This window comes from Mytilus trossulus, chromosome 1, assembly GCF_036588685.1.
Source record: "Mytilus trossulus isolate FHL-02 chromosome 1, PNRI_Mtr1.1.1.hap1, whole genome shotgun sequence".
Taxonomy (NCBI): domain Eukaryota; kingdom Metazoa; phylum Mollusca; class Bivalvia; order Mytilida; family Mytilidae; genus Mytilus; species Mytilus trossulus.
In genome coordinates this window covers 97,825,608-97,852,105 of record NC_086373.1, presented here as the reverse complement: position 1 = coordinate 97,852,105, position 26,498 = coordinate 97,825,608, and the positions used below count along the sequence as shown (strand labels likewise).

Below are 26,498 nucleotides of genomic sequence, written 5' to 3'. Positions count from 1 at the left end.
TATTTTTATTTCAAAGAGCGTAATCTAAGTATAACTATGTATTAATGGTATGTAATTAACTCAAGGATTTCGTTACCAACCTTTTTTTAAAACCTTTACTAAATTCTTCCATATATGTTTATATAGATACACATATTTTGTTTGGCTGAACCTGTAGAACAGAGTAACTAATGATAATTTACAGCGATGTTGTTTTCCATTAATTTTCTCAATTGATTTGTTTCAAGCACATCTTCTTATTTTTATATCAACTTTATTGTTTCAAAAGGACCAGGGTTTACCGTGCCCTCTTAATCATTTAAAGTTTTCCGTTTTAAATATATTTACAGTTTAATGTCATTTAATAATGTTTAGATAACCCTTGATTCTGTGATGCACAGAACCCTCTTACCTGCAGGATAACTTTAACAAATTTTCTGAAAGTCACTTAATTATGTAGTATTTTTATGTAGGGAAACACAATTAATGGATTAGAAATAACATTTACTATACATCGACTACTTAAATAAAAGTAGCCTACAATATTGGCAAAAATTGTGGTTTGGTCTAGTTACTTGAAAATTTCTATAAAAAAGGCTAACAATGTTTTTTTTTTGTTAGAATGTAGTAGCGGAACGCATGGCTATAACTGTGAACGTAACTGTAGTTTAGGATGCTTGGATGGTAATTGTGACATATTAGACGGATCATGTAACTGTAGAAGTGGATATAATGGTACTCAATGTGAAATAGGTAATTATAACTGCTACTTATTGACACCACTAAATACATATTAACCTCTCCTCTGAAAAACAAATGGGCTACTGTAAACGACAAGATGGATAAATAGCAGACATCGAATAATGTGATAGAGAATATATTCACAATCGATGCAAATAAAAAACAATAAAAGACGATCAAAAAAGGATATATTTGATCATGGCTTTCATAAATTATAGTTAATAAATAATTTTGTTACGATTTATATGACACAAATTGGATTATTATGTATGACACTTGATACATTCCAAGTGTGCTTTTTAAAACTGAATCACAAATTTTAAGTTAAAATAATTGAGCATTTTCTCCTCTAGCAAGAAAAGTATTATTTCTAAATGGTATGGATTTTTTTATTCTATTATTATTATACAGAATGTGCAGATGGTACTTATGGCTTAAACTGTAATGGAACTTGTGGGAACTGTTTGTATGGAGTGTCCTGTGACAAAATAAATGGATCCTGTATTAATGGTTGTAGTGCTGGGTACTATGGAAATATGTGTACAAACGGTATTGAATATTAACTAAGCGCATCCCATTTCATCGTTACGAAGTAATTAATTCGACTTTGATGATATTAATGAGTCAAAGTCTTAATAGAAATTGCTTGTAACTAAAAGAAAAGTTCACATTTCAAAATTTATTGGCACAGTCAGGATTCTGCATCGCCAAAATTATCTATTAGGTATTTAGCATCATGTAATCAAAATTTGCCTTTCAAACACACATACCCTTGTTATGGCTCATTAAGAAGATAATGTGCTTGACCTGTATATTTTTTTTTTGTATTGTGAATTGTAAATGTAATTTTATCAAATAGTAGCCTAAATATACAATATTCTTAGAATCTGACGCGATACTTTGTATCAAATAGTGTTGCTTAATACGTTTGCAAGACAAAACAGTCAATTCAAACAAGCTTTGAGTTTAGTATGGCGTTCATTATCACTAAACAAGTATATATGTTTGTGAAGGGGCTAGCTTAAGGGCGCTCCCGGGTGCGGGAATTTCTCGCTGCCTTGAAGACCCGTTGGTGACCTTCTGTTTTTGTCTTCTCTATGGTCGGGTGTTGTCTCTTTGACACATTCCCCATTTCCATTCTCAATTTTATTGAACATAAAGTTATATCTATTTATCTCTTTTCTATTTTTTTCGTGACTTTTCCTAAAAAAAAAAGCTGTTGCTAGGGATGTAATTTAAATCTTTAAAAAGTTTTGTTTGTATTTCTATAGAATTTTTACGGTAAAATTTTGCTTTTGAACCAGAAAACAGATCCGAATTTTGTTACTGCAGATTATTTATAATTGATGCATTTAGCAAATGCTGATTGCTTCAACATTTCAATGTTACACAGTATTACTTTTTTATCTTTTAGTATGCCTTGATGGAACATATGGTTCTGGTTGTTCAATTAACTGTACACACTGCGTAAATAGCACATGTATCTCGACAACAGGAAACTGCAGAGCAGGTTGCGTTACTGGTTGGATTGGCGAAGACTGCTCAACAGGTATAATTTAAGGTTTATGTACCCTTCTGTAGCCTTTTTGTACGAACTTTTCAAACTTCAATTGTATCAAAACTACAGATATAATGAATAATAGAGATAGGCCATTTTGTGCATATTCCAAGGGGAAACTTGATGCAAAGCATTATTTTTTACTGTTTCATTGCATTTGATAGAAAAAGAGGACTTTGTGGCAAATAAATCAAGGGTACATAAACCTTAAGTAATATATATTTAGAAAAAAAGATATTTTCACGTCAATCTGTGTTCATGTAGCACAAAGAAAAATATCTTTGATTTATAAATTAAATGTATGGATATAAAATCTTATCAAGGTATGCAATAAGTATTGCCTAATGATAAGGACAAAAACATATCATACATGAGGTATGGTTCATAGTCAAAGTCACAAATATCGCCAATAATGAACGGTGGAAGAATAATGTCCAAAATAATTTTCAGAAAAAAACGAAAATGACTTTGATCGTTGCAATATGTCATTGGGTTAGTTAATTTTATTATTTCTGATCAATTATTTCTGATTTCAGAGATAACAACAATAATAAACACAACGACCACTACAACACATATTACCCTTGCTATTGTGGGTGTAGTAGCTGCTTTGTTTGGATGTGGCATTATTCTCTTTGTTCTCATTTGGTAAGTGCATGTACTGTTATTAATTGTCAATTATTTCAAGAATTGAAAATCAGAAAAATACCTTACTCTGAGGAAAATTCAAAATGGAAAGTCCCGAATCAAACGGCGCAATCAAAGGCTTAATCACATCAATTTAAATGATAACAACTGTCATATAGCCAAACCTCTCACTGGTATGAGTCGCATAAATTAACAACAAACCATGTTTCAAATCAATTTGTATTGCTTTTTCTACGAAAACGATGAAATAAATGACATAATTTGTAAATGCGTTTTTAGAAATAAAAATAATAAATATTCATCAAAGAAGTTAAGCTCAGCACTGAATGTATACGTGTTATCTAATTTGAGGAAACAAAATATCTTCTTTATTTAAGCATAATCTTGTAGAGTAATACACGACCAACAACATTTCGGGTTTACTGAATCCTTTTCACGCGAACTTATTATTTAATATTTGTGAGAATTGTTGATATCTTCATGAAGCGATTTGAATCTTCTAAAATGACAGTACTTGTTGCTCAAACTTTAGTCTCTGTTTTAAAGTTAGATAAAAAAAAAATTACTGAATTCCAAGGAAATTCAAAACAAAACAGTCTGTTAACAATGGAAAAATCAGAGGTATACACATCAACGAAAGAAACACAACTGACATATTCCTAACATGTGTTTCCTTATGTAGAAAATGGTGTATTAAACCCAGTATTATAGCTAAACCTCTCACTTGTACTGTAGTATGACAGTCTATTGTCTTATAAGCAGTTGTTTGTCAGTTTGTTTTTTTCTCTTGTCATTTCAGTGTCTATTTCCCTTCGTCATATTAAATTGGTGTTTATTCATCTTCCACTTACCCTTGTGTTTTTGGTCCGCAGGTATGGTGGGGATAGTATTCCTCGTGAAATAACATTTTCAGAATGTTAACCCCATTAGTGTGCAGTTATACCCGTGTTTGTCTTTTTTTTTCCGCTACTGCTATACAATTGGGAATTGTGATTTCTTATAGTCTTGACGTCTACTAATATTAGATTCTTATATTTGAGTACATTCGGAATGATAAGCTTTACTTTATTTCTATATTGGTATATTATATAGGAGAAGAGGCAAGAAAGACAATTACCAATCTCATCTTGATACACAAATTATCATAGGCGAAGGGAAGAAAACACAGCATTCAGATACAGAAAGTCAACAATCTACCTCAGGTATACCTGACTTTTTGATCAATCAAGAAGATGCTACATATATAACTTTAAAAAAGCAATACGAGAGATAACAATATAACACTGTTTTAAAATATACACGTGTTCCTTATAGATATCTTATTACGTAATACTTGGCGTTAATATTGATTCCCTTATAGGGTCTTTGCATCGGAACTAAACTCATTTATTCAAAACAAACTCATCATAGATACCAGGTCTAACTTTAGTATATACGCCAGACGCGCGTTTCGTCTTTAAAAGACTCATCAGTGACGCTCGAATCCCAAAAAGTTCAAAGGCCAAATAAAGTAAAAAAAAAAAACCAGTTGGTGGCATGACACGGGTTATGTTCTTCTCATATATGTTATGATTTAATTTTTAAATTGTTATTTGGATGGAGAGTTGTCTCATTGGCACTCACACCACATCTTCCTATATCTATGATGGTATGATACGAAACCCCTTTACGGAAAGGATTGTGCTTGATATTCATATGATGAAATCATTATCTTTCAATCAGTTGAATTAAAGTCGGGAGCTGGCATGTCAGTTAACTGCTAGAAGTCTGTTGGTATTTACATATTATTGTAATTTTGTTTATTTTCTTTAGTTACGTCTTCTAACATCAGACTCAGACTTTTCTTGAACTGAATTTTAATGTGCGTATTGTTATGCGTTTACTTTTCTACATTGGCTAGAGGTATAGACATAACATGTTTAACCCCGCCACATTTTTGCGCCTGTTCTAATTCAGGAGCCTCTGGTCTTTGTTAGTCTTGTATTATTTAAATCTTAGTTGTTGTTTGAAGATATGCATGTTTTAGATCCACTTTATAATCCTGTTATCAAAGAATTTTCGTTGACCTTCTGCTGTTGTTTTTTTTTCTATGGTCGGGTTGTTGTCTCTTTGAAACATTCGCCATTTCCATTCTCAATTTTATTGCAAAATGAAAAGGGGTTAATATAATTATGAATATTTTGTTCTTTTGTCCAGTTGTAGGATACATAAGGAAATATTTTTTATTTGATGAAAACGCTCTAATGATCTACTTTTCGTCAAGTAATTTTTATCTCATCTATAAAATCTTTTTTTACTTAAATTTACTTGACTTTATTTGATTTATCTTTGTAGATGCTTGTGGAATTGATGAAGCAATACATGAATCGGATGATGAACAAATAACTGTAATAGGATTATAATCCAATTACAATGAGTGTTCATACAACATGAAAAAAAGGAAAAGGGAAAAAAACTAAAAAAAAATAACAACACAAATAAAAAAAAACAGATAATTGCTTTTTACAAAATTACAAAACACAACATTTTTTTTATTAGACAAATGCTATAAGAATGCTCAGAATATTCAACATGAGAAATGTGGGCAGTAGACGAAAGATCGAAACTTGATCAAATGACACAATTTCCCTGATTGTTTGAAAGGTGAATGCTTTTATATAAAATGAATGATTTTTGAAATATAAGATATATCTCACATGCAATATCTTATTTTTGAAATGATATATTCCATTGAAAAACAGCATTGATATTAAAGGTACTAATGTAACTGCACATGGTATACAGTTATAATTAAATGTCTCATCAGTCATAGTGTCAAAAATATTTGATATTATAAAAACATGCTGTCGTATGACCGGAAAACATGAAAAAATGTGTTTAAATAATGTTTTGATATGAGTTTTATATAAACACATTATTATTATCAGGATTTTAACTAAAGCAACTGAAACAGCAATATTAAAACCGCCTCTACAGAACTTAGCGCCGCATCATATTGACAACACTGCTTTTAAATCAAGGGAACACTATGTATATAGAAAAAACTGTATTTGAATGCTTTCGAAACTTAATATTGTTTTTGAAAGGCAAATAAAGGCAATAGAAGTATACCGGTGTTCAAAAAGTATGATCATTCAAATTATAGGTTGTGTATTGATTCCCATATATTAAAAGATAGACGAAAGATACCAAAGGGGTAGTCAAACTTATAAAGCGAAAATAAACTGTTAAGATATGGCACTGAAAAATACACTATAAAATTGAAATCTTTTTTGCAAAAGTTAGATTCGGTGATTGACCTGAAGCGTTGTATTTCAGGAGAACACTCATTTATAAAAAGAAGGGAAGGAGATGTCGTATGATTGCCAATGATACTAATATTCATCATAGTTCAATGAATATGTTATTTGTAAACTTTAAATCATGGAACAGTTTAGAAGATTCGATGACGCTTTTATTAAAAGGCGACGAAAGATACCAGAGGGACAGTCAAACTCATAAATCGAAAATAAACTGACAACGCCATGGCTAAAAATGAAAAAGACAAACAGACAAACAATAGTACACAGGAAACAGCATAGAAAACTAAAGAATAAACAACACGAACCCCATATATACCCTGTATTCACACATAGTCTCGCTGCAGTTGGAGTTCAAGCGATTCCCTAAAGGTTTGTTCGACCAACGAGATTTAAAGATTGATAAAATACTGTTGACTATAGAGATACCGCGCCGAGAGATACGTAACGTTACCTTTGAATAGCTTCTTATGTAATGCAGACCATTATATATATTGCATTGTTTATAGCACACTAATAGTTCTTCGTTATATTTGGCTGTATTATAAGTTCACTTGCAAACCTTTACAAAATAAAAGACACAATTATTTTTCTTTTCCAACAAAGTAGTATAACAGGTAGTGCTTTTTTAAAACACTTGTTTTGAAGTTAAGCATCTTACATCTAGTAAATAGTCGCACACTGACCCTATTATATACTAAACAGTTTTATCTCACAAAAATGGGTTACATTTGAAAAAAAAATATGGATGTTGAGACTTTGTTTAATTAAGGGCACCTAACCTATAACAATAATGATAAGATACTTAAGCCATGCATATTCCTATCAACTGGTAAATAATATATTAGTCATATACAGGCGTTGCTACCTTATTGTTACACAGATATGGAAACTTGCAAATAGGAAATATAAATAATCTTTTTTGTAAACCGATTCTTATTGTCAATGTTCAGATGTGAGTCAAGATATACATTCAACTTTATTGTATTTTCAATAGGTTCATTAAAACAATATGGATCAGCAAAGCTTTCTCATTTACAACAATTATATTGTGTAGATTTTGAATAATAAAATAACAATAAAATCGTAGGTTTTGAAGTAAATGGTCGATATCTTTAGTCCCCATCAAACAGTTTAATAAATTAAATGTGCTTTACACATCGACCGATATTTTGGGGGAATTTGTCTGCAAGGATATAAACAACAATTTATTTTTCATGTACAGGTGTTTACTGAAATATGTTAATCCATGAAAATATAAGTAGTGTGGGCGATTGTGGGTGTTTTGTTTTTAATTCTGATTGTAATGAAAGACTTGAACCCTTCAAGTGTGCCGCATGTTGAGCAGGATCTGATAACCCTTTCCGGAGCACCTGTGATAAACTCCAGATTTTGGTTTGTGTTCATTTTGCTCAGTCTTGGGTTTTCTATGTTTTGATTTGTGTTCTGTTGTTTGTCTTTTTGTCTTTTGGTCTATTTCGGTTTTTTTTTGCAATGGCGTTATCAGTTTGTTTTCGATCAAAGGATATTGGGTTTCCATCAATGACACAATATACACACTCAAAGCAAAGACACAGCGCTTTTATCGTTGTTCTTTATCTCAAAGTCACAGTGAGACCTTCAACACGAAGTAAAAAACACTTTCACCTCACTCCAGGTTATAGAAGTCCCTATGATTTGAGTGGAATTCTATGTAAAATACTTCGGGTTCACTTTGTAAGTTGTAACGCCACCAGCTCGGGCCCTGTCAAAAAGAACATACTGAAAAATAGAACATATTTAAAACAAAATAGTTTGTACGTAGAGGTGTAACTTTCAAATTATATAGAATACCTTTGTTCATTTAAGTATTAAATGAAAGGTGAATAACTGGTGATACTTGTACAATAGCGTTTGACTGATAATTTGTAATAACACAAAAATACCAATAAATCTAAAAATGAGGGTATATTGCCTGAATTGGTACATTGAACGTTTCGGTAACCAGTACGGTCTACTGTGTAAATAAGGGTATATGGGCCGCCACCAAAAGATGCTGGTATCTAAACGTTTTGAATTTGAGCTTGAATTTCCCTTTGGTATATTTATCCTCTCTTATAAACAAATTCATAAAAAGTAGCCATGCATTCTGTTCATGCTTTGTTAATTCTACCCCAGGAATAGACTATACTTTAGCTGTATTCTGTGATGTATGCTGAGTTTAATTACAACCACTGGGTCGATGCCACTGCTGGTGGAGATTTTTGTGCGATCTTTGCAATACCAAATAGTTTGGAACGTCGATAAAAAAAATCTCAAAAATTATAGACGATAAGTTGATTCTTATTAAAGGTGATATGTGTGATATACCATATGGCCTCTGTAAAGATATTAGAAAATGAGTTGATGATGATCATTATTAGGGTATGTCGAGAAGAACATATGGAAATATCTATCACATAAATCAAGCGACAGGGGGATATTGATAGAATACCTATACCCCAATATCAAGAAAATACATCAATTTGGTGCTAGTTCCCAGTTCTAAAGGGTTGAGGAATCAGATTGGTTGAAATACCAAACCACAATTGCATCGACCCAGTAATGATATGAAGTCGAATAATAATAATAAAAAAAAGAGACGAACAATAAAAAAGGGAGTAGAAACACTGACAATAGCATACAAAACAATACATAAAGAACAAAAGACATAATAACACAAACCAACCATAGTAGAACTCGGGTAATAGTCTATAAGAATATACTGAACAACACATGGCATCCGAAAAAGGAACACGAGAGAATGACTAAGACTGTTATGAGATTTACATAGTCATCTCTGACACAAATATTTCGTAACGGTCATCTACGAGTGTAAATTCACATTGCGATAGGACGTGTCACGGTACTTGTGTATCCCAAATTCATGTATTTGGTTTTGATGTTATATTTGTTATTCTCGTGGGATTTTGTCTGATGCTTGGTCCGTTTCTGTGTGTTTTACATTTCAGTGTTGTGTCGTTGTTCTACTCTTATATTTAATGCGTTTCCCTCGGTTTTAGTTTGTTATCCCGATTTTGTTTTTTGTCCATTGATTTATGAGTTTTTAACAGCGGTATACTACTGTTGCCCTTATTCATCTAACTCATAATTGCACCCGTTAAACAACCGAAGGGATATCTGCATGAATAGCAATAGACAAGACCTTTATCAAATATGTACCAACAAAATACATGCAATATTATCCATACAAACTATTATACTCATTTTAGTAAATATCATTGAATTAAACGTAATCAGTACATCCAGAAATATAAAGTAAATAAGATCAATTTATGAAAACTTTGTTTTAATGATACAGTTAAACTAATTTTGATTTGAAACAATAATTTTGTTCTGAACAGTTCTTAAAAGACTACACAATAAGTTTAGTACTGTTTAGCTAATACGCTTGCAGTCAATTGTGGTAGGTTAAGACTGATAGTAGCCCGAAGGACTGAATATGACTGATTAATTCAATGTTCACACTTTTAAGATGATGTTAAGTTCAAAACTACTAGTACAGAACGAAATTCATTTACTTGTGAGTGAAAGAGAATAGTCTTTGCAACTTTGAAATATCACTATCTAAACAAAAATATTGATTAATTCTATACACCTATTGACAGGGTGTGAGGTTAATAGCAAGTTTGTTGTCCGTGAGATACCAACTATTGCTCGATGCAAAAATAAATGATTATTCAAAGAATTTTTACATGGTATTGTATTTATTGATATACCATAAATGAAATTTGCGTCCTGTCAAACAAAACGGTATTTTTTAGACGACGTTACACTTTTCGCTTCTTTTATCGGAACAGACTTTATTTTATTAAGCTGGCGCGCCATCTATAAAAAACGCATATTTATAGCAGAAGTCAGAAATATCCTAAAAATTTATACATTTTTTATTCAGAAATAACTCATATTTATCAAATGTTCATGCATGAAGAAAAAAAACATTTTTTTTGCTGTATATTTATCAAATTATAAATAAATCCCTCAAAATTACTTTTGTAACTGTCACATTGATTTGTATGGTGAAATAGGTTTTGGACATTGAGTTGAAATTAAAGTGTTCATACATTATCTAATTTATAAATCCGTTTTACAATCATTATTGTGAAAAGATACGATTTGTTAACATTTATCTATTTTTCAACTAAGTATTAACTATTCTTTTATGCGGTTTTGCGTGTTCTCTCCTAAAAGGAAATAACTAATTACCATCTATGCTTTCCTATATGGGGAACAGTTAAGAGTTTGTAAATGTTTATCAGATCTCAAGTATGCACGACTAAGTACACATCCGAATTTGAAATCACTTCCTACATAAGGAAGGGTTTACTCATCATCAACATGGCGTTACATATAACATTGTATGTTTATGTATCGTTATTCACACTTCTTAAAAGTAAGTTTTTTAAAAATTTTGAATGAAATAATATTGTACATTCAAGCAAAAAGATTACCAATATAAATGTTACTATTAAAGTCTTTGAAAAGAGTTGTATTGAAATAAGTACGCCAGTTTTCCTTTTCATACATTATTAATGTTATCTTGTCTTTTATCAAAGTAGTAAGCTGTTCGGCAGATACTTCATGTAATTGTTCTTATCCAACATATTGTGATCATGGTGGAAACTGTCAATGCAGAGATGGGTTCAATACAACAAACTGTACTCAATCTTCTGACATGTGCTGTAAGTAATCTATATATATATCACCACATGCTATGTTTTAGTTTCGTAAATACTGTCTTCTAATTGAAGTAAGGCATGACTGTTATGAAGAAACTCTAGATTCAAATGACGCGAATGTCAGCACCTATAAGTCGATGCACGACGAAACAATAAAAAAACAATACCATATAGTCATTTATATAAGGTACCAACATGACAATACGTAAAAAGTAAAATCACAAAAATACCGAACTCAAAAACTTGAAAAATTTAAAACGAAAAGTCCCCTATCAAATGACAAAATCAAAAGCACAAACACATCAAACGAATGGATAACAACTGTCATATTCCCGAATTGGTATGTGCATTGTCCTATGTAGAAAATGGTGGGTTAAACCTGGTTTTATTGCTAGCTGAACCTTTGATAGTTGCATAAATTCAATTTTATTTACAATGATGTCAATAGGTCAAAACACAAATCCAATGTCGCATTAGATGAGTAACAAACACTAGAAAAAAGTTTATATTACAGACAATAATTACAACAACCGAATTACAGGCTCTTTACTTCTCATACAGATCATTTTAGTGTTTTCCTTTTTTGTTGTTGATGCAGACTGTTCCAGTGGAGAAGAATGTATGCACGGAAACTGTACATGTGCACAAGATCTCCAATTTTCCTGTATGACGCTACCACCATGTGACAGCAATGTTACTATTTCGTGTAAACATAACGCAACGTGTGTAATAAAGGAAAATCAACCATACTGTATATGTCCATCTAATGTAACAGACTGTACTTCAAATCGATGTGATGAAAAGCCGTGTGCTATTGGTGAATGTATACCTAGGGAAAACAATGATTATGATTGCAAATGTCCGAACGGAGGTGTGGGTAAAGATTGTAAACTGAACATACACTGCACAGAGGGGTGAGTACATTCGATTTAAATGCTTTTTGTGAAATATTTTGCATAGTTTTTGCCAATTTTGCAATTTGTCGCCAAAACCATAAATTATGTTAGTATGTGTTGGATAACTTTAGTTTTATGTATATTTGATTGATTACTCACTCAAATTTCACCTCAAAGACAAATACAGCGGTTATCGATTTTTAATAAAGATTACCACTTAGGTAGACAACAGATCGACTAAACATTGTCGAAGGGTATGCAATGTTCCGTTCATAGTTAATGACCGTTCAGTTACTTCTATAATCAACAACGATAGGTTTTGTAATAAGCAAATGGCATTCACCCTGTGAGTACTTATTTTTTTGTTTTTTTGTTTTAATTTAGATTTTGTACAAATGGTGGAACCTGCTTCGAATTTGAACATGCTAAATGTAGATGTATGCCAGGTTATGATGGCCCACGATGTGAGAACAATCACATGTTAGGCGAATGTGATAAATTCTCAACAAGAAATATAACCACTAATCCCATCACGAATGAAACAGAATGCATATGCCAGCCAAATTTTAAAGGTGATTGTAAAACGCCGCCAAAAAGCTGTGTGTTAATACCTTTTTGTTTTGTTTGTACTATTTATATGAAAAACATGTCCTTTACTAGAAAAATATGCAAGTTAATAAACAAACTCATCATAGATACCAGGATAAAAAAAAATATATATATATACACCAGACGCGCGTTTCATCTACAAAACATTCATCAGTGACGCTGGACTCAAAAAATGCTTAAAAGGTCAAATAAAGTACGAAGTTGAAGAGCATTGAGGACCAAAAATTCCTAAAAGTTTATCCAAATACAGCTAAGGTATCTATTCCTGAGGTAGAAAAGCCTTAGTATTTCAAAAAATTCAAAGTTTTGTTAACAGTTAATTTATTGTTATGAACATATCAGTGATAACTCAAGTCAACACAGAAGTGCTGACTACTGGGCTGGTGATACCCTCGGGGAAATAAATCTTCACCAGAGTGGCATCGACCCAGTGGTTGTAAACAAACTCATCATAGATAAGACCACTTGTTATAATTTGATATTTGAAAAAAAAACATAATTTTTAGAAATGTTCTTTTTTCAAATTTAAAAAAAACATGTCTTTGAGACACTTTTCATAACATTCAGTAACACAATACACATTTAAACTGCGAATGGAATCCTATTTGATTTACAAAAGAGAATAAAAGACTGTATTGATAGTATAATACACTGAAAATATTTGTTGAAACCTTTGATAACCATATTGAAGAAATCCAGAAACTTTTTGATTTACATTAAAACTACAGCACTGTTTTTCTTCTTTGCTTAGTAACCCTCATCAGTAATGCTCCGAGTTAAAAGAATAAAAGATCCGTATAAATTAACTTTTCAAATCACCAACAAAGAGCAAACAAGATCATTCAAGTTCAACTTTTACTTAGGTCAGGTAAGAAGTTGAAACTAAGATTCTGTAACATTATGAATAATGTCCGTTACTAAAGTGTTTTAACTAGCGTAGAATTATCAAACATTCATGTTATAAATAATTTATAATTTAGGAAAGACATGTGGTTTATTGGACTGCACAAAACAGAATGAATGTGAATACGGTTTGTGCTATTCAGATCCTTCGACAGCCCAAAAATCAAAGTGTGTCTGTCCATCAGGAATGAGTGGTACCTACTGTAATGTTGATATTGATGAATGTAAAGACACACCCTGTTCCAATAATGGTACATGCAAAAATATACCAGGTAAGATTTTTAATTACTTATATACCAGTTTTAATTAAAATAGTTTTGCCAAATGTTTTTTATTTAACGCCATGCATATATATGATGACCTGTCCTAATATCAAACTATGGACCCCTTTCTGGTCCATAGTTTGTGTTTAAATTTATACCAAAGAATAGAATGACAAAATTTTCTCCATTAGTGTCCTAATGTAAAAATGAAACTAGTCATATTTTAAACTATCAAATCATTGCCAAATTCCATAGTATGTCATCTTCTGGACATTTGAAAAAAAACCATTATGTATTGGTTATATAAACTTCAACAAAACCCCGTAGAACTCTAGAAAGTGTTTTACAACTAATCTTACTGATAGATTACGAGTATAACACCATATTCCATCTTATTAGAATATTATCTTGTTCTCTGCTTGAATCTTCAAATTTTGAAATATATGAACAGTAATATGTAAGACTGTTATTTGATTAATTGCATTGAGAAGACTGTTTTAACAGATATCCAATATTTTTTTGGGTTCTAATCAATGTCCCCCAATTACCAATTTAAGGGGAGATAACTCTAAAAGTAAACATTTTATAACGCATGATAAACAGATAAAGGAGCACTAGCTGTCAAATTTATGTTCACCGATTTAATTTAAAATCTCATATTTAATTCATAACAATGTAAAACGTCTATCAAAACTTTTAAAAGTCTAAAATAATTATAAACAGGGCACGAGCATAAAAATACGTAGCTCCATTTCGTGTGTATTTTAGCCCAGACTCCTTCTAATTAATTATCGAGTTGACCTCTATATTCATACGATGACCATATCAGCGATGTAAACATAAATAAAGATATAAATAGATTAAGAAAACAGGTGCTGTTTGATTATTCTAGGACTATTTAAATGAAAAATAAATATTTATCACAGTTTTTACTTGTATAAGAATATTTTTGTGTGGATCGAATCAGTCAATCAAATGGTTAACATTTGTTTCACTTTCAATGTTGACATTCTTTTTCTTTAAATAACTTTACACATACATTTCACGTGTTATCAATATTTAGCTAACGGGTTGATTGAGGTTCATATGAATACGGCTTCAATGAGGTCGAATTATTTACTTGCAAGTGAATATTTCAAAAACAATGTTTTTAAGCTTATTTGGACAAAATTGAACCATACTGGCTGCTAAAAGCTAATTATTATTTCACTATTTCAATTTCATTATTGATTGAGCAAATTAAAAAAAGATATTATATTTATATGCTTCTCGTAGCTAGTGCCTCTTTAAGGACATTTTCATTTTTTTAGTGGGAGCAAGAAAACAAGTTCGGTGACACCATTTTTTTTAAATTATCTCTAAGCATATTATAATAACCTATCTTTTGAATTATCTTTCCAAATTTTAGTTTGATAGATTTTTATTTATTCACTAACATGTTTTATTTTCATGAACAATCTTTGCAAAGTAACACGGTGATCCACACTTTATATACTATTTGTAGACAAAACGCGCGTCTGGCACAACTATTAAATTTAATCCTGCTATATATTATGAGTTAATTTGTAAAAAAAAATATAATATAATCTACATTTTGGCAAAGTATAAAAAAAACTCTATCTAAGGAAATATATACCGATGGTCTACGTTTACCTCGAACAAGGAACTCCTCATTAACTCTAGTAACAAAGTTTTAAAAATCGCTGTATGATCTGAGTTTTCTCAGGGCCGATTTGTCTCATGTTCAGTCCTTTCAGTTTAAGGGTATTAAGACAGTATGTTTAATAATGAAACGTTATAAATATAAAATAAAATTCATTTAAATAAAATTGAGAAAGGAAATGGTGAATATGTCAAAGCGACAACCACCCGACCATAGAACAGACAACAGCCGAAGGCAACCAATGGGTCTTCAATGTAGCGAGAATTCCTGCACCCGTAGGTGTCCTTCAGCTGGCCCCTAAAAATATGCATAATAGTACAGTGATAATGAACGTCATACTAAACTCCGAATAATACACAAGAAACTAAAATTTAAAATCATACAAGACTAACAAAGGCCAGAGGCTCCTGACTTGGGACAGGCGCAAAATTGCGGCGGGGTTAAACATGTTTATGATATCTCAACCCCCACCCTATACCTCTAGCCAATGTAGAAAAGTAAAAGCATAACAATACGCACATTAAAATTCAGTTCAAGAGAAGTCCGAGTCCGGTGTCAAAAGATGTAACAAAAGAAAATAAATAAAATGACAATAATACATAAATAACAACAGACTACTAGCAGTTAACTGACATGCCAGTTCCAGACCTCAATTAAACTGATTGAAAGAGTATGTCTTCATCATATGAATATCAGGCACAATCCCTTCCGTTAGGGGTTTAGTATCATACTATCATAAAATATATGAGAAGAACATAACCCGTGTCATGCCAACAACTGTTTTGTTTAGAAATAAATGTGTTTAGTTCCGATGCAAAGACCCTATCAGTGAATCAATAGTAAAGCCAAAATATGCAATTTTTAACGACCTGACAACAGTATCGTAACTATATCCCTTTTTAATAAGTCTATTTAAAGGTTTTGTTAGTTTCTGAGGAGAATACTGACATTTTTATGCTTTATAAAGAATATTTCCATAAAAAATTGGATGTGAAATACCTGAACGTATAAGATGTCTGCATGTTTAGTTATATTTACGAATTATTTCCTTATACCGGTGATAAAATTTGGTAAATGTGTTGACCAGTTTATGATATCGAAAACCCTGGTGTAATAATTTTTCAGTAATACATAAATTTCTCTCGCTAAAATCTAATACGTTGTTACATACACGAGCGAATCGCATAAGTTGAGATATATAAACACCATAAGATGGTGACAAGGGAACGTCACCATCTAAAAATGGATAATAAACAATAGGAAATGAAAAATCATCTCTTTTATCATAAATTTTTGTATTAAGCTTCCCGTTTATGATATAGATATCAAGATCGAGGAAAGGGCAGTGGTCATTGTTATCATTAGCTTTATTTAATGTAAGTTCTACAGGATAAATTTCTTTAGTATACATACTGAAGTCGTCATTATTGAGCGCCAATATATCATCCAAATATCTAAAAGTATTGTTAAATTTCTGTATCAAATGTTGTTTTGATGGGTCTTTGCTAATTTTAGTCATAAATTGTAACTCATAACAATACAAAAACAGATCCGCAATAAGTGGTGCACAGTTAGTCCCCATTGGAATTCCAATAACTTGACGATATACGGAATCTCCAAAGCGAACAAAAATGTTATCAAGTAAAAATTCAAGTGCATAAATAGTATCAAAGCATGTCCAATTGACATAGTTCTTTTATTTATTGCTACTAAAAAATGATCTAAAAGAGTTTGAACATATGTACTCGCATTCCGACTTTTTAAATGCCCAGTTAATTAGGGATGTGAATTTTCGTTCGTCATCATTGGTCCGTCTTTCGTAAATTATTGTCTATAAAAATCTTCTTTACTGAATCTGCTGCATGGATTGAAGCCAAATTTTGTCTGTTTCGTCTTCATGATGTCTAATATGATGTTTGTAACTTCAATTCAGGTTGATTTACCATCCTGGTCGCTTAAATTGGGATCAAACCTCAGTTTTTGACTTATAGCTGAAATATATTTGCATTAAAAGTAAGCAAATGGGATAAAAATTATTAGCTAAACAAGCATTCACAACTCTTAAAAAAAAAGAAGAAAAATATGTCGGCTTGTTTTGTAGTTCCTGACAGTTAACTTTTTAACTTTTTGGGCATGTGTCTGGTAATGTTTCGAAAGCTATAGAAGCTATGTTAAAAGTGGAATAGCAAAATATATAAACACGGCAAGTTCTATCTACTTACCAAAAAAATCGGAATGAAATTCTGTAGAACCTTTATGAAGTTATTGCCCCTGAAATGTAAGTGACTGTCTTCTAAAAATATAACAGGAGCCAGACTTAAATTTTTAACTTTAAAAAGGATACGCATGACAAGATTTATCTACCTTAGTTAGAAAATCCTTTCGACTTAATTTGAAGTTGTAAGTTATTTCTCCTGAAAAATACATGTTTACCAATTTTTGAAGTTCTTTGCTAACTTATCTGAATAACAAGGTTTCTATACTCTGAAAATAAAGGAAAATTTACTATATATTTTCCTGTACAGGTCCTCAATAGCAGACTAGCAATAATTATGCAGGTGAGCGATACATACATAGGTGAACCTCTGGTTTGTATTGACACATGTTGATATAGGAAGATGTGGTAAGAGTGACAATGAGACAACTCTCCATCCAAATAACATGTTATAGAAGTAAACCTTTATAGGTCAATGTACATGTGTCAATTTATAGCAAAAACCATGGCAATCTTACCAACAAAGAGTTTAGTCTAGTATAACAATAGTTGATGGTATTCAATTTCGCATTGAAACTGTATTGAAATGACAGAAGTGATTGGCACAAGACCAGCAAAATAGAAATTTTGGTAAATTTTGTAGGATCTTTTGTATGTCACTGTCCAGACAATTCCACTGGAAAGAGTTGTGACAATACTCTAAGTGATTGTCTGTTTCCTAATAAATGTTTAGAGGTTGCACAAGATGGAACATGTGACGTATGTATAAAACTTAAAATGAAAGAGACCGTTAAAATAAGCTTCTTGGATTAATGTAGTTGTTTTAGCAATAATTTCCATAAAGTTTTTTTTTAATTGACTTATTCAAAGAGATATATGAGGCTGAATTTTCCGATTGTTTTTTTTTTAATACACTTTTACTTCAATTCATTATATAGGAAATAAAATAGATGCATAACTGGTAGTTAAAGAATGATAATAAGACAATATCAAACGATATTATTCATAGTCATAGTTACACCTTTTCGTAGATTTTACACCAAACACGTTTTTTGCATTCACATTCAGTTAGTAACTGACACAACCACATTATCCACACATTCCTGATTGAAGTGCTTCCACGCTTGCATTACACTCCAATGAAATAACCAAAAAAGGCATAGCCATTGTGGCCTTGGACTGTTGTCTGGTTTTTTTTATTGGGTTGTTGTCTATTAGATAAAGGCAACAGTAGTATACCGCTGTTCAAAACTTTTAAATCCATGGACAAAAAACAATATCGGGGTATCAAACTAAAACCTAGGGAAACGCATTAAATATCAGAGGAGAACAACGACACACTAGTAAAATGTAACACACACAGAAACGGACTTAGCATTAAACAAAATCCTATGGGAATAACAAATATAACATCAAAACCAAATACATGAATTTGGGATAGATAAGTACCGTGACACGTCTTATAGAAATGTAGGAATAGGAATTCACACTAAAAAATAAGTGAAACCAAACGACACAACGGAAACACAACGTTATAATGTGACACACACAGAAACGAACTGTAATAACACAATGGCCATATTCCTGACTTGGTACATGACATTTTTAAAGGAAGAAATGGTGGGTTGAACCTGGTTTTGTGACATGTCAAACCTCCCTCTTTTATAGCCATGTGAAATATAACATTAGAATGACAACACAACATTACAGGACTACAATATAAATAAATAGAAGAACATAATTGACAAAGAAACACACGAATAATAGCTAATAAAAGGCAACAAGTTTAAAATTTTAATACTTCAGAAGTACATTTTTTCCACACAAGACTTACCAGTGACACATTGCACATTTCCATTTTCAATTTCAGTCAAATCTTATCGGTACACGTTTACTCTAATCATGATACCAGGAGTTAATTCAAGCTTTTTGTTTCTGTTAAAATGCATAGCTGTTACTTTATCATGAAGAGCACGTACAGTCATTTATTTTATTTTATTAAAAAAGGTTTTTTTTGCAATGCCCCTTGATTGTTTTCTGTCTATCAAACTAACACAATAATACGAAACATCTATGTAATTAACGTATGAAAAAGACTTCAACATTAGGTCATACAAATGCAAAAAAGGTATACAATTATTCTTTGTTGCATTATTCTAAGCTTGTGTTCGAACAATGAAGGCAATTTCCCCGCTAGATTGATATGATAATGTTCGTTAAGATAAAAGAGACATAAGATACCAAATTGTGAATAAATAGAACATAAGTTGAAAAAAAGACCATCATTTCAGTCGAAAAGAAACTCGACTATTCCTATAGACAAAAGAAAAAAGACGAAGAAACAAAGAAAAAAATCTAGAAAACACTTTATATAAAAAAAACTTAAATTAGATTCTAGTGTCGTGTAACGAGAAAACTGTGTCTTCAACGATCGGAAACAACGAAAAATATACAATTGAATATTGTATTTTGTTTTGTATAGCATTATTTTCATACTGTAGAAGTAGGCGATTATGATTAAATCTTAAAAATCTTAAAGATTTTTTTATTTTTTCATCAAAAACAAAAACCACAAAAAATATGCGTCTAACAACAATATCAACATTTTGTTTTAATAAACCAATTATATTATATGTGATAATAAAGAAACACCATCATTCTACGTACTACGTTTGTAAGGAAAATGTAAGGTTTATAACAAAATATTTAGCTTGCTTTTATTACGATGTTTGAACATTATAAAAAAAAACTAAAAAAAAACTAATACAACGATAATGATTGTAGGCTAACTGTAATGATTTAGTTTGTAAATTTGATGGCGGCGATTGTATCTTAAGCACAGATCCCTGGGACAGTTGCAAAGAGGTAAAAGGGTACTGCAGGTCATTGTCTGGCAATGGACAATGTGACCAGACGTGTAATAATGAAGATTGTCTATATGACTTATCAGACTGTAACAAAATAACCAACACAACGTGTCCGGATAATTGCACTGAGGCATGGGGCGACGAACAATGTCAACCGCAATGTAATTCACGTGAATGTGGTTATGATAGCTCCGATTGTATGAGGACTAAAACTTCATCAATAGGAACAATAGTAGTGAATTACATTTCAAGATCAGATGAGGGATACCGATCAGTTGGACGTTTATTAAGCAGCCACAGTGGAGCATATTTTACCTACAAATCACAGACTACACCCAGTCTTTTGATAATAACAGAACAACAAAAGCCTATGTCTACAACTAGAATAGAATCAAAGTATGTTTTATGAATATGACACTTAAATGAGTATTTGATAATTACATTTAAAATGTACATCAATTTATCAGCAGTCACTATGCCCGAAATAATAATGTTCAGCAATAGTTTTCATTATATTTGTATAGAGTTTAATTTGGCTTAATTAACTAGCACATGCCGTTTCATTTCACAGTTCTTTTTAGTTTTGAGTTGCAAATGTGACACTAGATTACATCGGTGTAATTTCTTTTTATTCGTTAGGTATACAGCGTTTTATGACGTAAGTAATTCCGTGAATTGCACAACATCTGTTGGTTGTTGGAATAACACTGAATCATTGTCCAGATTTTCTGCAGTGATCTATATGAAAAATGAAATGCTCTTTCACCATAATATGATGCCACTTACGATACAAAATATAAGAGGTAAGTCTTTGTAAACGTTTTTCACTGAATTTTAGATGTGTTCAAATAGCATTAAAAATAGTGATAAACCAAAAAAGAAGTTCAGCTTTATTCGCTACATAGTTTAAGTTTTCGCTATTCAAAAAAACGAAGCAAAGCTCCGCCCAATTTTTGCTGTTTTTTAAGTCACTATCCTAAAACTAGTCTTCACATAAAACGTCTGCAATAAATGTGTATTACCAGATACATAGTTGCTTTAAAGAGAATAACCGTTTGGTATAATTTCAGCATGTTTGGTTGGTTATTATGGTGAATATTGTGACCATCCTTGTCCTACACACTGTAACAATACTTCAGAGTGTAATCTTGCTACGGGAGCATGTCTTACCGGATGTATTAGAGGCTTCTGGGGAACAAAGTGTACAAAGCAGTGTAGTGAGCACTGCGAGAAAGGAGGATGCAATGATTTAGATGGGAACTGTACAGATAGTGCCTGTAAAATAGGATACGAAGGAGCACAATGTGATCAGAGTAAGTTATACTTTTAAAGCACAATCTTCTGGTTTCGTTAATCATTAACTCCTAATCGATTTCATGTAAGAAAACTCTTGATAATACTGGTTCTTGTTGAAAAACGCATATTCACTTCACGCTGATGTATCAATTGACGAGACGCTCCCAGTTTTTGGTGTTCGTGTTGCTTAGTCTTTAGTTTTCTTTGTTGTGTCTTGTTTACTTTTGTTTGTATGTTTTCCTTTTTTAGCCAGGCGTTTTAAGTTTATTTTCGATTACTGAGATTGACTGTCCGTCTTTTGTATCTTAGAATAATATCTTTAGAAAAGTCCTATATTGGTTTTCTTATGATACAGTTATTTCATATTGGAGTGATTGGGCATCACTTTGTCTAATTTTGAGGAGCATTTTTTTAATCACGTGAATATTATTATAAAAAACCCACCCGAGTTACTTATTATACTTTCGACTCTTTTACAATCATGATGGTTGTACTTTGTTAATACAGCTGTTTAACAAACCACTCATAGGTTGAGGAGATATATGATTTTCATAGATACTTTGTTTTGTGCGACTTATGCGACTTCTGGCGCGGAGAGAATTAAGGTAAGGTTTGTTTTGTTTATAAATCTTCATATTCTATCTCAACATTGGAATGTTACTAGTATAAATAAACATAAATTACATCAAAGTGAGGGGTAGTAAAGAACTTTAGTATAAGTTTAAAACCTTAGAAGTTAGGGGCATATACATGTTGAAAATATGCCACACAGTATAATATTGTGAACTTTAAAAAAGTGTAGTGCATTAGAGTTTTCCATTCTAGAATGACATATTTTTTTACGAAACTTCTTAGTAAAAGTGGTACAGTTTTAGGCGTAAAAGGCGTTCCTATGAGAAATTACATTGTCTACATATATTCCATTATACTACCAATCAATACAATTTAACTGCTACTAGAGAGGGGACATCAAAAATGATTTTACTACATTAGGTTGATTTTTTTTCACAATCTACAAGAATGAAAAAACAAATCTTTATCAAAATAAGAAAATTAAAAGTTTCTATTCATCTCGTTGATGCTTAGCATAACGTTTTATCGACTTTCGATTATGTGTTATGATAAACATTAAACGAGTTTTTTTAGGATATTACTCTCCTCACTTAAAATTTGGAAGATAATCTGTTTGGCACAATAAAATATGCAGCCATTTGACCCTTTTTTACCATACAACTTTTTGCAAATTTTGGAATTTTTTCCCAGAAAAACATTTTGCACGGTAAATAATGCAATTATTTACATATATTTTTTGGTCATATATGGTTTTTTTTAAACAGAAATCTTATTTTTTTACATTTTTCTTCGCATACAAAAAAAGTAAAAAAACTATCTGGTGTACTATGATTATATAGCTTTTTAAAACAATATAAAACAGATCATTCAATTATTATATGAAAAAGTCAGCGTCTATTAGACGTTGTAGTATTCTTTTATTTGCCATGATGAATTTTATACTATTTTAGTAGTGGTAAACATTTGACCCGAGTCTGTACTTGTACATCCTGTCAGTACTATTGTTCTATAATAATGTTTGTATTCTTGTCTTTCTTTTTTGCTAATATGATTTGTCTTGAAGCCTTTTTGTGTTCTTTTTAACATATGAAGTGGTTCTTTACTTATACATCCCATCCTTGTGTTATTGCATTATGATAATTTTTTATTCTTGTCTTTCAATTTAGCTAACATCATTTGTCTTGATGCCTTTTAGTGTTATTCTTTTTTTTACAAATGACATGGCTCCTTTACTTATACATCCCGTCATTGTTTTATTATTCTATTATAATTTTTGTATTTTTATCCGACATTTTTACTTATATGCTTTGTCTATATGCCTTTTTGTGTTTCTTTGTTAGTATGACATATATCTGCAATTATACATCCCTTCATTGTGTTATTGTGCCATATTTGTTTGTTTTAATAATAATTAAAATAATAACACAATTTTGACTGCTGTGACCCTGTTTTTGACATTTTCACCTATTATGTCTGCTTGTTTTGTTCACACATCGTTGTTAATATAATGGAATTTTATGCAACTGTCATACAAATGAGAGGTTAAGCTAGCTATAAAACTAGGTTTCAACTTAAGAAAATGCCTGAATCGAGTCAGGAATATGAGAGTTGTTGGTCATTTGTTTAATGTGTTTGAGCATTTGATTTAGTCATGTGATTAGGAACTTTCCATTTAAAAAATTTCTTGGAGTTCATTATTTTTGTGATTTTACTTTTTACATGTTTTGTCTTAAAGAAGAAAGTTAAACTAGTAACACACAAAGAAATAGAACCCTACTATTGGCCTCGTTATTAAGATAAACCACGACCACTGACTTTTGTTTAATATAAAACACGCCAATATACCTTATAATAAATATATTCTGTTTCCATGTGTTAGCATTTAATCAAAGAACTGTATACGTTGAAGATCAATAAATACATTTTGGAGGTTATAAGATAATCCCAAAAGTACTTCGGACGCATAAAATATATAAAGGGTAGTTTTATTATTTGAAGGACTTGATATATTGTCCAAACACTATTATTTGTATTGTTGGACTATATATATTTCTTGATTTTGGATTTTTGTATTGTTATTGTCGCATAAACTTCATATCTTTTTTTATTCATATCTTTTATCAAAGAATGCCCGGTCGGAACGTATGGAATGAACTGTGTACAGAATTGTAGTGTAAACTGTGAGACTGATACATGTGACAACGAGAACGGGTCATGTACCTGCATGGCAGGATATAAAGGGGAAAATTGCACAACAGGTAAAGGTATTACCGAAAGACTGAAAGTTATAGTTTTGAAATCACCCTCAGTTTTTGGTTGGGTTCGTTTGGTTAGTCTGTAGTTTTCTATTTTGTGTCTTCTGTACTATCATTTGTCTATTTGTCTTTTAATTTTTAGCCATGGCGTTTTCAGTTTATTTCAATCTATGAGTTTTGACTGTCCCTCTGTTATCTTTCGTCCCTCTTTTACGTACAACTGTATAACAGATACGAATATTAACTGATGAGACTGGGAATTTAAGTTACGTACAACTATCGGACAGGTATGGTAATAACTACTTGCTATAAGAATATGGAAGGAATATAGATCTAGTACAACTTGTATTGCAATAGGGTTAGTGTGCAACAACTAGTTAGACATTTAATCTACAAAAGAACATTACAAAATTATTAGTCGTGTAAAGTTTCGAAAATAAAACAAACAATGAAAATATTCAATGTATCCAATATACAATTCACAGTTTGTTTTGCTCACGCATTGTTGTCAATATGATTAAATTCTTTGCGATTGTCATACAAGTGAGATGTTAGCTAGCTATATAACCAGGTTTTATCCACCATCGTGTACATAAGGAAATGCGTGTACCAAGACAGAAATATAACAGTTTGTAGGTATGAACTTTTGATTTTGCCATTTCATAGAGGACTTAACGTTTTGCTATTCTACTTTTAACATGAAAACAAACTGGGTACATTAAACGCAATTGTTATTCATTTTACCATTAATCTTTTTTTAGGATGTGAAAGCAGAAAATATGGAAGAAACTGTATGTTAGACTGTGGGATGTGTTTAAATAAAGAAGCTTGTGATGAAATGAGTGGAAAATGTCAATCTGGCTGTGAAGCAGGATATAGTGGCGAAATGTGCAATCGTAAGTATCAATACCCAACTTCTTTCATTATTGACTGATAGAGCCCCTGCATAAGGGACTACTAAGTTAAAAGCCTAAAATGATAAGATCATACACTCTTCTCCTCTTATCGTTTAGACAAAACATTCAATTCGTTTCGACAAAGATGAAAATATCGTAAGTAAGATGATACGAATGAGCATTATATAACAGCGAGTATTGAAAGTGATCTACAATGGAAAAAGTGAACTTTGACAACTAAGATAAAGTTTCAGATGCCGATTTCAAGTCGTATGACGGAATAAACTTCGTCAAGTACAATGAAAGCAAAATTTTGGTAATCCGACCGAGCCCACTTTTCCAAAGCAAAAAAATCGGTTTGCTATTTACGTGAAGCAGGATATAGTGGCGAAATGTGCAATCGTAAGTATCAATACCCAACTTCTTTCATTATTGACTGATAGAGCCCCTGCATAAGGGACTACTAAGTTAAAAGCCTAAAATGATAAGATCATACACTCTTCACCTCTTATCGTTTAGACAAAACATTCAATTCGTTTCGACAAAGATAAAAATATCGTAAGTAAGATGATACGAATGAGCATTATATAACAGCGAGTATTGAAAGTGATCTACAATGGAAAAAGTGAACTTTGACAACTAAGATAAAGTTTCACATGCCGATTTCAAGTCGTATGACGGAATAAACTTCGTCAAGTACAATGAAAGCAAAATTTTGGTAATCCGACCGAGCCCACTTTTCCAAAGCAAAAAAATCGGTTTGCTATTTACGTTTTTTTACGTTTTTAAAATATCATAAATAAGAAACATTAGTTAAACATGACTTAAACTAATAAAATAAAGTGTCAAAGATAGTTACTATAACTCCTTTATCTTAGAAGTAAACAATAACTCGGATACGTTTCGAGAACGGTGAATAAAACTAGTATTTTTTCAAAGCCAAACTATTCCATTTACACCACGTGAGACTCTTGGTTTAAAAGCTCCCATGTGATCAGCAACCGTCTTTAAAGTGAACCCTGATGTATTATGATACGAAATTATAAGCGACATAGAAATGAAAAGTTCACAATTGGCAAGCTAAAATCATCTGTTTTGTCGTAAAGTTTTGTTATCAAC

The 26,498-nt window shown here is 31.5% G+C and overlaps 1 protein-coding gene across 1 annotated transcript in view; it reads left to right on the top strand.

Moving 5' to 3' along the window:
- The window catches only part of LOC134705133 (neurogenic locus notch homolog protein 1-like), a 48,810-nt gene that overhangs the window by 13,260 nt on the left and 9,052 nt on the right, over positions 1 to 26,498 (top strand). Inside the window, exons 7-24 of the mRNA XM_063563891.1 lie at positions 601 to 732; positions 1,132 to 1,269; positions 2,135 to 2,269; positions 2,815 to 2,926; positions 4,019 to 4,128; positions 5,261 to 5,325; positions 8,557 to 8,628; positions 10,516 to 10,657; positions 10,821 to 10,946; positions 11,542 to 11,857; positions 12,224 to 12,411; positions 13,429 to 13,623; positions 18,136 to 18,251; positions 20,277 to 20,755; positions 20,999 to 21,162; positions 21,430 to 21,672; positions 24,355 to 24,486; positions 25,245 to 25,379. Coding sequence (XP_063419961.1) covers positions 601 to 732; positions 1,132 to 1,269; positions 2,135 to 2,269; positions 2,815 to 2,926; positions 4,019 to 4,128; positions 5,261 to 5,325; positions 8,557 to 8,628; positions 10,516 to 10,657; positions 10,821 to 10,946; positions 11,542 to 11,857; positions 12,224 to 12,411; positions 13,429 to 13,623; positions 18,136 to 18,251; positions 20,277 to 20,755; positions 20,999 to 21,162; positions 21,430 to 21,672; positions 24,355 to 24,486; positions 25,245 to 25,379 — 3,000 coding nt within the window. The remainder of the gene's footprint in view (positions 1 to 600; positions 733 to 1,131; positions 1,270 to 2,134; positions 2,270 to 2,814; positions 2,927 to 4,018; positions 4,129 to 5,260; positions 5,326 to 8,556; positions 8,629 to 10,515; positions 10,658 to 10,820; positions 10,947 to 11,541; positions 11,858 to 12,223; positions 12,412 to 13,428; positions 13,624 to 18,135; positions 18,252 to 20,276; positions 20,756 to 20,998; positions 21,163 to 21,429; positions 21,673 to 24,354; positions 24,487 to 25,244; positions 25,380 to 26,498) is intronic.